We start from the raw sequence: 12,740 nt of genomic DNA on the forward strand, positions 1-12,740 counted from the left end.
TTCTAGGAATAGTTCTAGGAATGGTTCCATGAATTGTTCTAGAAATAGTTCTAGAAATGTTTCCATGAATGGTTCTAGGAATAGTTCTAGGAATGGTTCCATGAATTGTTCTAGAAATAGTTCTAGAAATGTTTCTAGGAATGGTTCTAGGAATAGTTCTAGGAATGGTTCCATGAATTGTTCTAGAAATAGTTCTAGAAATGTTTCTAGGAATAGTTTCTAGGAATAGTTCTCGGAATAAGTCTAGGACTAGTTTCTAGGAATAGATCTAGGAATAGTTTCTAGGAATAGTTCTAGGAATTTTTATTTTTTTGTTATGATAAGACACCAATATAGCAGCTCTGAGCATTTACTGATATCGGCACCAATTTTGTTGTGTGAATGTTTGGAAAAGTATTGATCAGGTGACATCTATCAAACAAAAAACAATGGTCATTAACAAAGGACAGGAGTATAACTGAACCATTTATTGTCAATGTATGGGTAACAGAAGCAGAAGAGCTTGCCAATATTGAAGATTTGAAATGCAGGCTGTTATAATCCAATATTAATTTTTTGGCTGAGATCAGACTGGGGTGTCTGGTTTTAACAAGCTAGCAAGGCTTAGTTTTGGTCAATTTACAACCCTTTAATGACCAAGAAAAGTCCTGCGTGGTCTGTATCCATTTATTGAGGAACACATATCTGAAAAGTGGGGATATAACTTTACTGTTATATCCCGAAAATAAATTAAGCTTCACTGTGTGTCTTGAGAATGTAATGATTAATGTAATTTAACCTTCAGCTGTTCTGTGGAGGCCTCAGTAATGCTGCAAAAAACTAACAGAAGACCAGAGAAATGGAGACCATATTCTTTTCGAAATGGCCTTAATTTCCTAAGCTGACTTAATAAATCTTGCTTGTTGAAAAGTTAACGAAAATTAGTAACCTCAAACTAAATGATTTTCATCCTTTTTTTTTTTTTTTTTAGCTTTTTCCACTTTATTTATTGACATTTTTTTTAAATTTAGCATTTGATTGGTTTTGGTTTTAGGGAGAAGAGAACCAAAAAAGAGGCCTAAAAGACCACTGACGGAGGCCGGGGTGGACAAGGATCAACAGCCTAAAAAGAGACGTAGAACCGTGAAGAAAGCAGAAAAACAGGTCTGTGCAGGAACTTCTGAAGCTGCAGCTTTGCAGTGGAGGATTTTTCACAGAGAACGTTTTCTGCCATCACACTCATGCAAAGTTAACTTTTCCAGGTCTTGGTGTCAGACGAGACAAACAAAAAGCGGAGAAGAAAGAAGAAAATCGACATAAAAAATCTTAAAGAACCGAGAAAACGAACTAAAAAGTCAAAAGGTTTACCTAATTTTAGACCACCATCTGATCACCCAAATTAAATTATATGTTTTTGTTTATTGATCAGTTTTATCTCTTTAAGATTTTGTTTGTGTCAAAAACATTATTGATAACAAATGTTTGAATTGAAACAGATGAGGCAAACTTGGAGAAACCAAAGCGGCGTAGGAAAAGAAAGCAGGATGGGGAGAGCCAGGCTGCAGCCTCTAAGGCCAAGAAGAGGAGGTCGTCTCCCTGTCCGGACACCGAGGTCAGTCAGTATAACATGTGGTACCCACAGCAGGCTGGGAAGATTTCTTTATTTTATGCATAAACTCCTCCTCAATAAAAGATTGTATTTTAATGTCTTCAGCCCAGAAAACATCAATGTCCAACTTTAGAGAGAGTCTGGAAATGTATTTCACTTGATTTAAGTGACATTTCATTTGAAAAGAGGAGTACTTTCCCTAAATCCCTAAATATAAGCAGGTAAATAAGATGATCTGACAATAAAATGAGTACTTATTTCACAACAAGAAAATTAGATAATGCATTCAAATACAGATATTGGATTTGTTTTTTTTTTCTTTTAAATGTATATCATCCCATTTCTTTAGCAGATTGTCTTATTTATCTTTTCAAATCAAGTGAAGTTACACTTATTGCAAGAAAAACTGACTTGCAGTAAAATCGCAGTTTAATTCTTAGACATCCCTCCACTCTTGGGTGACATGAAAAGGCTTTAGGAATGTTGTAAATGTGGAGGTGTGAGCTTGGTGGTGGCGTACAGCCTAGAGCAAGTCAGAATCAGTCATATTGATCATCAATATTGAAACAGAACAAAATTCCTCAAATGCAGTGATGCTAACTTTCTGTACAAAGTGGTTCTCCTAATTGTCAATCATTCTGGTGATATGTTTACATCAGGCCGTCCTATGTGCTTGTCCCCATTTTCACTCACCGGTTGTGAGTCTGTGAAGTGGAGAGGGCGGGTCTTTTCACAAACTCGCGAAAATCCTCCACTATACCTTTAAGGCATACCTGTAACATTTTAAAAGCTGCAAAAATAAAGATATAATGAAACATTGTTTCACTTATTGTACATAGAGTGAAATGTTTCAAGTCTTTATTTCTTGTAATTTCAATAAATATTAGTGATGGGTCCAGGGACACAGATCCACCGGCACATGTGTTGATCTCTAACAGCAAACCTTTCTGCGCGCTAATCATTTCATAATGTCACTTACGTTTTATTTTCGTTACCAGAAACAGAAACTCTGTGTTTCCTCTTAATGTGATTGTGCATCATGTTTGTGCTCCCATGATAAGCCTACGAAGATTTAGTGTACAAACCACTCTATCAGAAAGTATTACCATATTTTGGTCTTCAAGCAGATGCCTCTGTCCCTGATTCAGAATCACCTGCCGCTGCCATTTTTGTATCACGCTCTAAACCAGAACCAACAGTAACAGAAGCTCATGACAGGAAAGAAAAAGGGAGCCGATTTGCCAGCGCTGTGCGCACAGCAACACCAGTGCTGTGGGGTGGAATTACCTGAACTGAGAGGAGCCGTTTGCTCAGACCAAAAGAAATGGGTGATTAAAAAGGCTGACTAAAAAATAGTCATCGACGAAAACAATTTCCTTTGACGAATTTTTCGTCAATATGTTGACTAACCGCGACAGCACTGTTGTTGACCTGATTTTGAGGAAGTGTCTCTGCTGCTCACTGTTTGATTCCTGGATTGTTCCTGCAGGGCTCTGCAAGCGAAGAACGGCCTGATTCCCCGAGTGACAGCTTAGACGGGATCAAGAAGGGAGAACGGAAGAAAGAGTCCGTCTGTCAGGTAGAGCTTCAGTGACTGATCAACACTTTGTTTTAGTTTGTAGATTTGTCCTTTTCACTTCATCTGATGTGTTTCTTTTCTACCTTGAAACACTGGACAGTTTGCATGGTTTGCTCTGGGTTCTTTACAGATCTGTGAGGTGGCTGGTGAGGACTTGGTTCCATGTGAAGGCCAGTGCTGCGGCATGTTTCACCTCCACTGTCTCGGCCTCACCCTGAAACCCGACAACAAGCTCCTCTGCCAGGAGTGCAGCACAGGTGCGTAGATGAGAGCAGCAACGCAGGAGGTGTTGAACCATCTCTCTGGAGTGACGCTTTTAAAACATTGTTCCTCTGTGTTCTGGAAAAGTCTTTCCGTTTCTCCCTCGATCACCTGATTTATTCCTCCAAATGAACATAAATCTGTTTCTTTTCACCCATTTCTACATCCAATCGTCATTTTATCCTTCCCTCTGTCTGCCCTTCTGTCAGCCATCCATCTTTGCTTTCTACCTCGCTTTTATTAATTTTCCATCATATTCTTTTCTCTTACTCATCCGTCTGATGACCCGCCCCCCTCTGTTTCACTTATTGATTAAGGTTTGAACTTAGGATGTCTGTATCAATATCTGACATGAATATTTTTTATGGCCGATAACCAACTTTATATAATTTTCTACCTTTCGGACATGGTAAAAAAAAACCCTAAACATCCATTGCTGTCATTGCTTTAGTAAAACAGTCAATCAGCCCAGGTTTATCCGACCAATATGTTATAAAAATGACCAACATCAGCCTGTTTATTATGCATCCTCAGTTACAACCATCCGTTCTTCTCTAATTTGGCTTTAAATTTAAAATAAGGAATTGAATCAGTGTCTTTTTAAGGAATTGAATCAGTGAATTTGATTGTGGAAAAGTTAATTCTGCCATGAACCTGTTGAACGACTCTAAATGAGGTCAGCCTGCCTGTTGCTGTTCTCTCCACTGACTGGACTCTTCAAGGTTCTGGTTTTCCTTCTCAGGGCTCCACTCCTGTTTCATCTGCAAGCAGCCTGGCGCCGAGGTCCGCCGCTGCCACGTCCCTCACTGTGGCAAGTTTTACCATGAGGGCTGCGTCCGCCTCAACCCGCTCACTGTGTTTGATAACAAAGGCTTCCGCTGCCCTCTTCACACCTGCCTTAGCTGCCACTATGGCTGCCGCACCAAACACAAGGCTACCAAGGGTGAGGCTCATCTGCTTTAGCTCAGGAGCAAATGTTAGCATTGGAATGTAGAAATAACGAGGTTATGATGGCGTTCTGCGCTGCAGGAAGGTTGATGCGTTGCCTTCGATGCCCCGTGGCGTACCATGTGGGCGACCTGTGTGTTGCTGCCGGAAGCGAAACCATCACAAACTCGGCCATCATCTGCACCAACCACTTTAACGCCAAGAAGGGCTACAGCCACCACAGCCACGTCAACGTCAGCTGGTGCTTCGTCTGCTCCAAAGGTTTGACACCACACTAATAATATTTTTATAAAACCATCTTTCTTTCAGATGAAGTCGCACATTTCACTTCAGGAAACATTTCTATAGTTTAAACTCTACGTGCATATAATCATTGTATTCTCACTTTGTTTGTTCTTCTTAACACCAGTTTACTTTCACTTTGTGATCAATACGTTCATAATCAGAAACATCTGTTTATCCTCCCATTTGGCTTTAGATGTTATGAACAAGAACCTTGTTGTATTTCAGTTGGAATCAAATGGATCAGAACGTTTCCTTTTTTTCTTTACTGATTTTCTGTTTTATATTTTTATATTTACATAACCCTTTAAAGCCCGATCCAAGAATAAAAAAAAACAGAAAATTACTTTTTTTTGGTTTGAATTTCTTTTAACAAAATATGTAAAAAGAAAAAACAGAAATACATTTTTTATATTAATAATTAATTACTATGCGATAAGTCAAGATTATTTTTTGTGTAGTCTTCTGCCCTCTGTTATCAAGTATATCTAATTGTGTACAATAGGATTTTGAGTAAAGTTTTTACCATTAAATTATGCAAAAGGTGTCGGACGCAAAACATTTCAGAAACCGTATGTATCAAATATGGTACATTTGGCATTATAGGGTTAATTTCCGATGTGCCTATATGTTTATTCTTAATAACTGGACGTTGAACCATGGAAGTACAGCTACATGCTAATTATTTTCAGGCCCCAACTTTGCTAGATTTTGTTGTTTTTAGATTTTAGAATTGGGTCCGAATATGTGGACCGAGATAATATTTCTGTGAGACCTTTGATGTTTAAAGGAAGCTAAAATAACAGAATTGACCAGATATTTCTGCTCTGGCTCGTTCCTCCTCTCTTCTGTTTTACCTTAAACCTGGCTGCATCTCGTTGTGTTGCAGGAGGACAGCTGCTGTGCTGCGAGTCGTGTCCTGCAGCTTTTCACCCTGACTGCCTGAACATCGCCATGCCTGATGGCAGCTGGTTCTGTAACGACTGCCGAGCCGGGAAGAAACCAAAGTACAGAGACATCATATGGGTCAAACTGGGGACATACAGGTAGGAAGAACTGATCAGGGTTTCCTGTTCTGATAATATCACGATTCAAGTGAATGACGATCTGTTCCTGTTTACATTTGTTTGGTTAGATGGTGGCCAGCAGAGATTCACCACCCTAAGAACGTCCCCACAAACATCCAGCACCTCAAACATGAGATCGGAGAGTTCCCCGTGTTCTTCTTCGGCTCCAAGGATTACTTCTGGACCCACCAGGGTCGAGTGTTTCCCTACATGGAAGGTGACAGAGGTAGCAAATACCAGAAGAATGGAATTGGCAAAGTCTTTAAGAATGGTAAATATGTAGAGATTCATTGTTTTTTATGCTTTACTCTTTACTTTTGACTTGAAATAAATTCAGCTGGAACAGAACTTCCTTCTTATTCTCATTAGATTGTAAGAAATGCAGAAAGTCTCTCATTTAGAGATGTTTTTAGTATCCTGGCATATTTATAAGGCATTCCTGAGCTGTTTCTATTTGTTTCCAGCTCTGTCTGAGGCTGAGGCTCGCTTTAAGGAGATGAAGATGAAACGAGAAGCCAAGGAGGCACAGGAGAACAGCCGGAAACCGCCCCCATATAAGTTCATCAAGGTGAGCTCTGTTTCATACATTTCTACACAGACCTCCCCTCTGCAGGAGGTTACATTTAAACATGTTTATGTTTGCAGGTCAACAAGCCTTTTGGCAAAGTCCAGGTCTACACTGCAGACATCTCTGAGATCCCCAAGTGCAACTGCAAGCCTGCAGACGATCGTCCGTGCGGCTTCGAGTCTGAATGCCTGAACCGCATGCTGCAGTACGAGTGTCACCCCCAGGTGTGTCCCAGCGGGGAGCGCTGCTGTAACCAAGACTTCACCAAGCGCCTTTACCCGGACACCAAGATCATCAAGACCCCTGGAAAAGGCTGGGGCCTGATAGCTCTGAGAGACATCAAGAAGGTATGGAGGTCAAAGGTGCTTCAGATGCATAAAACACAACTTTATTAGCTCTTTTTAATCAATGGATTTTAATTCTAATGGCTTTTAAAAACCTACTTCTCAAACAGATTTACTTTTATTTAGATTCCTTTGATTGTTAATCATTAAAGCTCTTAATAACACAGATTTTGATCTCATTCCCTGAGCCTCTGCTGTTTATTTTATCATAGTGTTAAAGTTTGGCACTGATTCCTGACGGCCGCTCAAGGTTAACCTTTGAGTATAACTTTAAGTCATGAATATGTTTACTTCTAAACAGGGTGAGTTTGTCAACGAGTACATCGGAGAGCTGATTGACGAGGAGGAGTGCAGGGCGAGAATCAAGTACGCCCATGAAAACAACATCACCGACTTCTACATGCTCACCATCGATAAGGTGAGCGCCGGTCCAGCTGGGGCGTTTCTATTAGTCTGATCTCTAGCTATGGTGGAGGATTTTCACTTATTTTTGAAAGACCCACCCTCTCCACTTAAAAAAAAAAAATTCACATGCACAACCCTGTATCCGCTCCCGAGAGGGAACCGCTTATTAAACGTGTCTGAGAGCGTGCATGAGCCCATTTCTCCTCGTCCACGCTCTGTTTAAAAGTTGGTGTTTGCATCATTCATACAAACTTAGTTTCCAAAAGATTTGTAATTTTCCCACTATGTCAGACTCGCCACCGGAAAGTGAAAATGGGGACGAGCACATAGGACGGCCTTACGTAAACATATCACCAGAATGATTGACAGTTAGGAGGATCATTTATTTTGATAATCCACCTAGAAAAAGATCATCCTCCACTAAACCTTTAACTGGTTCAGAAGGCCCAGTGAAGTTATCAGAGAAGACCTTCTGCTCTGCGGTGAATGGGGGTGTTGTTTTTCTGCAGCAGTGCCCGTTCTGCTGGGAGCTACACAAACAGAGCAGTATTGAATTGGGAATGTTGCATTGAGAGTGGAATGTAACATCACAGTATCAATGCCACAGATATTCAAATGATGACCTGATTGTTCAATTTAAATAAATGAAAATCAAAAGACAAAGTGTGAATAAGTGGTATAGAGGATTAGTTCTAATGTTCTAAAAGCATCTGATGGATTAACCTTTATCTGCTTCTCTTTGGGCTTCAAGGACCGAATCATCGACGCAGGTCCCAAAGGAAACTACTCTCGGTTCATGAACCACAGCTGTCAGCCCAACTGTGAGACTCAGAAATGGACGGTCAACGGAGACACTCGTGTTGGCTTGTTTGCAGTCTGCGACATACCGGCAGGTGAGAGCAGTTCCCGTCATGTTAGTCACTCGGATGTAAGGAAAGTCCCTTCTTTCCTTCACATTAACTGGATTAAATGTTTTCTCATTCAGGAACAGAGCTAACGTTTAACTATAACCTGGACTGCCTCGGTAATGAGAAGACCATCTGTCGCTGCGGGGCTCCCAACTGCAGCGGCTTTCTTGGTGATCGACCGAAGGTGAGCGATGAAGCTGCTACAGTTGAAACACAAACACGGGTCAAAACTTTAAAACCAAACATATGTTCAATTGCATTCAGTTATTTTAGATTGTGTGAATTCACAATACATTTTGCCTTAAAGTTGATTGAAAATCTTCTTTTTCATTGTCTTCAATACCAGGTTAATTATGCATTTTTTAAATGAATCTTAGTTGTAAGAATGCATTGAAAAACATTTTATTGAAGAAATGCCTTAAAATAAGTATATTTGCCCTTAATTTAAGTAGGAAAATAAGATCTGCCTGTGGCAGTATTTTTGGCCTTAAAAGATATAAATTTGAAATAAGACATACACAAAACTTACACATAAATATTCCTAATCTATTGGCAAATTGCCTTATCTGCGATAGATTTACTTAAATGTCGCTTTTTTGCACAGTGACGGCTCTATTTGGTCCAAATGCTGAGGGAAACAAGTTATCGTTTTTTATCGAGTATCGGTTCTTTAGTTTGACCTGCTTTCCATGTTGTAGTGCCGCCATCATTCAGAAGAGGGCGCTGATGCTCATCCCAAAGCAGAGCCAAGTTATGGTTGTAAAAGAAATAATCATGCCAGAACAGAAACGTGAAACGATCCAAACAGTTTACAGTGCAGGATTATTTTACAGTTTATTGGCAACAAGGATGCAGAATGCACTTTATGGTTCTGAATATAAACACTGGATAATAGCTCCTTAGTAGAGCCTATTGAGCCATCCTGCATTGTGAAGCAGTGGTAACTTTAAGAAACCTTTGGTTATCGGACTATTAATCAATTAAGCGACAAAATAATCAACAGATTGATAGATTTGCAAAATAATCATTATTTGCTGCCAGGTTCCCACCGGTTACCTGGCTGCCCAGGTCAAGGCTGTTACCTAACGCTGTCATTGTCTCTGTGGAAAGATAGGAGCCACGTTGGGGATGAGAGGGGAAAAAAAAACATATTTCACATTTTATCCTTGACAGGATACAGTTTGAGATATAAAAAAAAACCTCGCACAAGAAAGAGAGGTTTCTGAGGGGGGGGCGGGGACGTCTTTTTATTCACTGCGACACCTACGCAGACGACCTAGTTTCGAAGTATAAATCAGCCTTTTGTTTGCATGAGTTAATGCACTTCATTGAGGCGTTTCAACATCCATCTGAGAGCAACCAGAACCACCTGTTTAAAATCCCTGCTGACGGCACTAAGCGTCTCTCCTACCACTGATTAGCCTAAAACAGAAAACTGTATGTTTATCGACCTCTTTAATAAAACAAGGCAGCATGTAAAACATGACAGTATTTCAGTGCGACAACTTTCAGTATAAGGCTTTACATCTCTATTCATGGGATAAGGTGAAAATAGCTGACTTTTTTGTGCTTTTTTTAAAACACTGTTTTCTTTCTCCTTGACAGAATTCAAACGGTCACACGGAGCCAAAAGGGAAGCGGTTAAGGAGGAAGTATAGGAGGAGGAAAAGTGAGGGAAAGAAGAAGTCTGAAGACGAGTGTTTTCGCTGCGGTGATGGAGGACAGCTGGTGCTCTGCGACAAGAAGAACTGCACCAAAGCTTATCACCTGTCCTGCCTAAACCTCACCAAGAGACCCTTCGGTGAGCCGAGTCTCAGACTTCACACATCTTAAGCTTTTTGTTTAGCAGAATCCCTGATAATGTAACCAAGGGGCTGACATTTTTCCCAGAAATCTTCAAAATTGTAAACTTTACAAACATGTTTTGTCTCTAAGTATTTTCTTCCTTTGTTCTTCTTCCTTTTTTTTCTTTTAAATAAAAAAAATGCATTTAGAGATTTGTGAGACTAATCTGTATACAATAACATCTACCAATCGATTTTTACTTAGATAAGATTAAACTATTAAAGGTGTCGTTTGATCTTATGACAACTGGCAGCTTTTTAAGGACCGGTCATCTGATTGGCCACAAACCTGCAGCGTTTGAAGCCTTAGCATAAATCCTTTCCAGTTGTCCTGTTTGCCATTAAACATCTGCTCTTTGCTCCCCACAGGCCGCTGGGACTGCCCCTGGCATCACTGCGACGTATGTGGGAAAAACTCTGATGCCTTCTGTCAGCTCTGCCCCAACTCCTTCTGCAGGGCTCACCAGGAGGGGGCGCTGCGTCCCTGGCCCCCAACAGGAGAGCTGTGCTGTTCCGAGCATGAGGAAACTGAGGGAACCTCCACCCCGGCTCGGATTGTTAACTCTGAGACAAACGCCACAGCGGGCGGCCGTTCTAAAGGCTGCAGGAAGCCTGATGGAGCGGAGAGCAAAACCAAAGGCTCCAAGAGGAAAACAACAGACGCCTGAAATGACATACAGAGAGATGGACGCCTTCTCCACAGAAACCGAGGCACTGTATGTAATCATAATCAGGGAAAGGTGCTGACCTCTCACACTCAGCAGTGATCTTTAGCTTCCATGTTCCTTTTTTTTAAAATCTTTAAATATTTTCAGGTTTTCTTGTACTAGTCTGCACTGAGATGTCCATCTGTGGTAAAGCACAAATCAGCAAAGCGACAACTGCTGACTTTCTACCAGCCAAACATCATCTGTTACTCGATTGTCAGAAAAGCAAAGCAAACTATTTCTGAAAGCTGATCCACATGGCAGATAGGATCTCAGTCCATGCCCTTTCAGAGTTCTATTAGTTATATATCTATGTTTATATCAGACATACCAAAATGGTGGTTACTGTAATAGAGTAAGACACCAGACAGGTTGCCAACGGATAGTTGTTTTTGTTTTTATTTTCATTTTTAGATATACTCTATATGTTCCAGATGTAACATGAAACAGCAGGACACTATGGATGGGCCTCTGGAGTTCTTTGTGTAGCCATAGATCACATGTACATGTAGAAATATTTGTTTATTTACCACCTGCTGTTTTGTTTTAGCTCAGTTTTATTTTTTATTTTAATATTTTGTTTTAATAACAGCACTGGAAAAAAAAAATCCTTTCCAGAATAGCAGGGATTACGGATTATAATGAAGAAAAGTCCTGTTAAACTGGTCTGAAACAAACACACTACAGGGAGGTTGATTATGGGATGTCAGAACCCAAGGTGCTTTACATCGTTCTGTGTCTTTAAAATGAGGTAGAGGATCTTTATTTTTTATCTTGCCGCCAACTTTGACCGGGAGTTCTGCTGATTTCATAAGTTCTCGATCTTCTGTTATTTTTGTTTTTCCTCAGGAGGTTTTGGTCTCAAATTGTCACTCTGTTTACTGTTGGATAGTGAAACACTGGCCCCTCAGGCTGATGCTGTTTATCATCGAATTATGACGTTTCTCCTGATTTTCTAACTTGAAATAATAGAACCTTAACGCACACTATGTTTCACTCATTTCTGTCCCAGTTTCACTTTGAGCCACTTCCTGTTTTCAGGGCGTCAGGTTGTGAACCTGTGTGACCCGGTGTGCTAACAGGTACCAGCCCAAAGCAGAACACGACCTTCTAAGGTCCATATAGATCTAAAGCAGAGAGAAAATCCGATAAAACATGTTTTTTTTCAGGATGTTAATCATTTAGAACTTAAAGTTTTTATGAATCAAAAGCGGGATTAGACGAGCTGGGATTTAATCACATGGTGCTGCAATCCCCCCCTTTACCTACCTCCTTGTTAATGTGAACCTCTGCAGCACCGGCCCGTCACTGGCCTGGGGAAAAAAAGGAGAGGGGCTAAATGTTTTCCAAAATGAGAACAGAACAAAGTTTTGTGGAGCAGAATGTTTCCCCGCCACTGCGAGTCTTTGAAGGGAAACAAAGCGGGCGCTTTGCTGAGAGGTCTGCTGATTGGACGCCTTCAAACCACTGCTTCACATCGTTAAGTGCACATTATGTCATGTTTAATATCTCAAAAATACTTAAGAATTTTGATGAGCTAATTTTATGGGCATTCCCCCTTCTGCTTCCCAGATTTCTAATCTTTTTGAATGGCTGCACCTTTTTTTTTTATTTATTTTTCCAACTAATGCGAATGGGGACTCATCCACTGGTGCAGCAGTTCCATTTAGTCTTCATCCTAACCCTGTGTTGAGTGAATGTAGTCCAGCCAGTTGTTTTTTTTTTTTTTTTGTAAGCACTGTAATTCCCTGTAGAGCTGAAGTGTCATGTGTGTGTAGACCTTTCATTTTATAACTACTGTCATAGAAAACCAGAGACTAATGTGTACATAATGTATAAGTGGTAATAGTGATTCATTTATTGTAAATATCATACTATTTCTTGGCCTTTTTTTTTTTTTTTTTATGCAGTGCTGAAACACTTGTGCAGGATCTATTGTTAGTGAAACATGCAATAAAGCGATGAAACCGTTTAAATTCTGCCTAGTTTATTGAATGCCTTTCATGCTTTACCTATAACCTCACTCAGCATTGATGGAGATATGAGATTAAATGTTATACTACCGGTAGTCCCAAATTACGATTCAAAACAGTTTTATAGAGAGCAATAATGGAAATTCTAGATAGTTAGACTCAGAGCCATATTGATGACTCCTAAGCCTAGTTATACAGCAAGAGTTAAACTTTCTGAATATATGTTAAAAAGGCTTGCCGTACTCCAAACTATTGTTTTGCAAATA

At 40.2% G+C, this 12,740-nt stretch overlaps 1 protein-coding gene across 1 annotated transcript in view; it reads left to right on the forward strand.

Moving 5' to 3' along the window:
* The window catches only part of whsc1 (Wolf-Hirschhorn syndrome candidate 1), a 21,821-nt gene extending 10,002 nt beyond the window's left edge, over nucleotides 1-11,819 (forward strand). Inside the window, exons 7-22 of the mRNA XM_015378499.1 lie at nucleotides 1,034-1,143; nucleotides 1,242-1,341; nucleotides 1,476-1,591; nucleotides 3,078-3,167; nucleotides 3,298-3,424; nucleotides 4,171-4,371; nucleotides 4,458-4,637; nucleotides 5,548-5,704; nucleotides 5,794-5,996; nucleotides 6,190-6,293; nucleotides 6,371-6,640; nucleotides 6,939-7,055; nucleotides 7,794-7,935; nucleotides 8,028-8,134; nucleotides 9,556-9,751; nucleotides 10,164-11,819. Of these exons, the coding sequence (XP_015233985.1) occupies nucleotides 1,034-1,143; nucleotides 1,242-1,341; nucleotides 1,476-1,591; nucleotides 3,078-3,167; nucleotides 3,298-3,424; nucleotides 4,171-4,371; nucleotides 4,458-4,637; nucleotides 5,548-5,704; nucleotides 5,794-5,996; nucleotides 6,190-6,293; nucleotides 6,371-6,640; nucleotides 6,939-7,055; nucleotides 7,794-7,935; nucleotides 8,028-8,134; nucleotides 9,556-9,751; nucleotides 10,164-10,462 (2,519 nt within the window). The 3' untranslated portion in view covers nucleotides 10,463-11,819. The remainder of the gene's footprint in view (nucleotides 1-1,033; nucleotides 1,144-1,241; nucleotides 1,342-1,475; nucleotides 1,592-3,077; nucleotides 3,168-3,297; nucleotides 3,425-4,170; nucleotides 4,372-4,457; nucleotides 4,638-5,547; nucleotides 5,705-5,793; nucleotides 5,997-6,189; nucleotides 6,294-6,370; nucleotides 6,641-6,938; nucleotides 7,056-7,793; nucleotides 7,936-8,027; nucleotides 8,135-9,555; nucleotides 9,752-10,163) is intronic.
* Nucleotides 11,820-12,740: the final 921 nt, after the last annotated feature.

Source organism: Cyprinodon variegatus, unplaced genomic scaffold (assembly GCF_000732505.1).
Source record: "Cyprinodon variegatus isolate N-32 unplaced genomic scaffold, C_variegatus-1.0 Scaffold173, whole genome shotgun sequence".
NCBI classification, from domain to species: domain Eukaryota; kingdom Metazoa; phylum Chordata; class Actinopteri; order Cyprinodontiformes; family Cyprinodontidae; genus Cyprinodon; species Cyprinodon variegatus.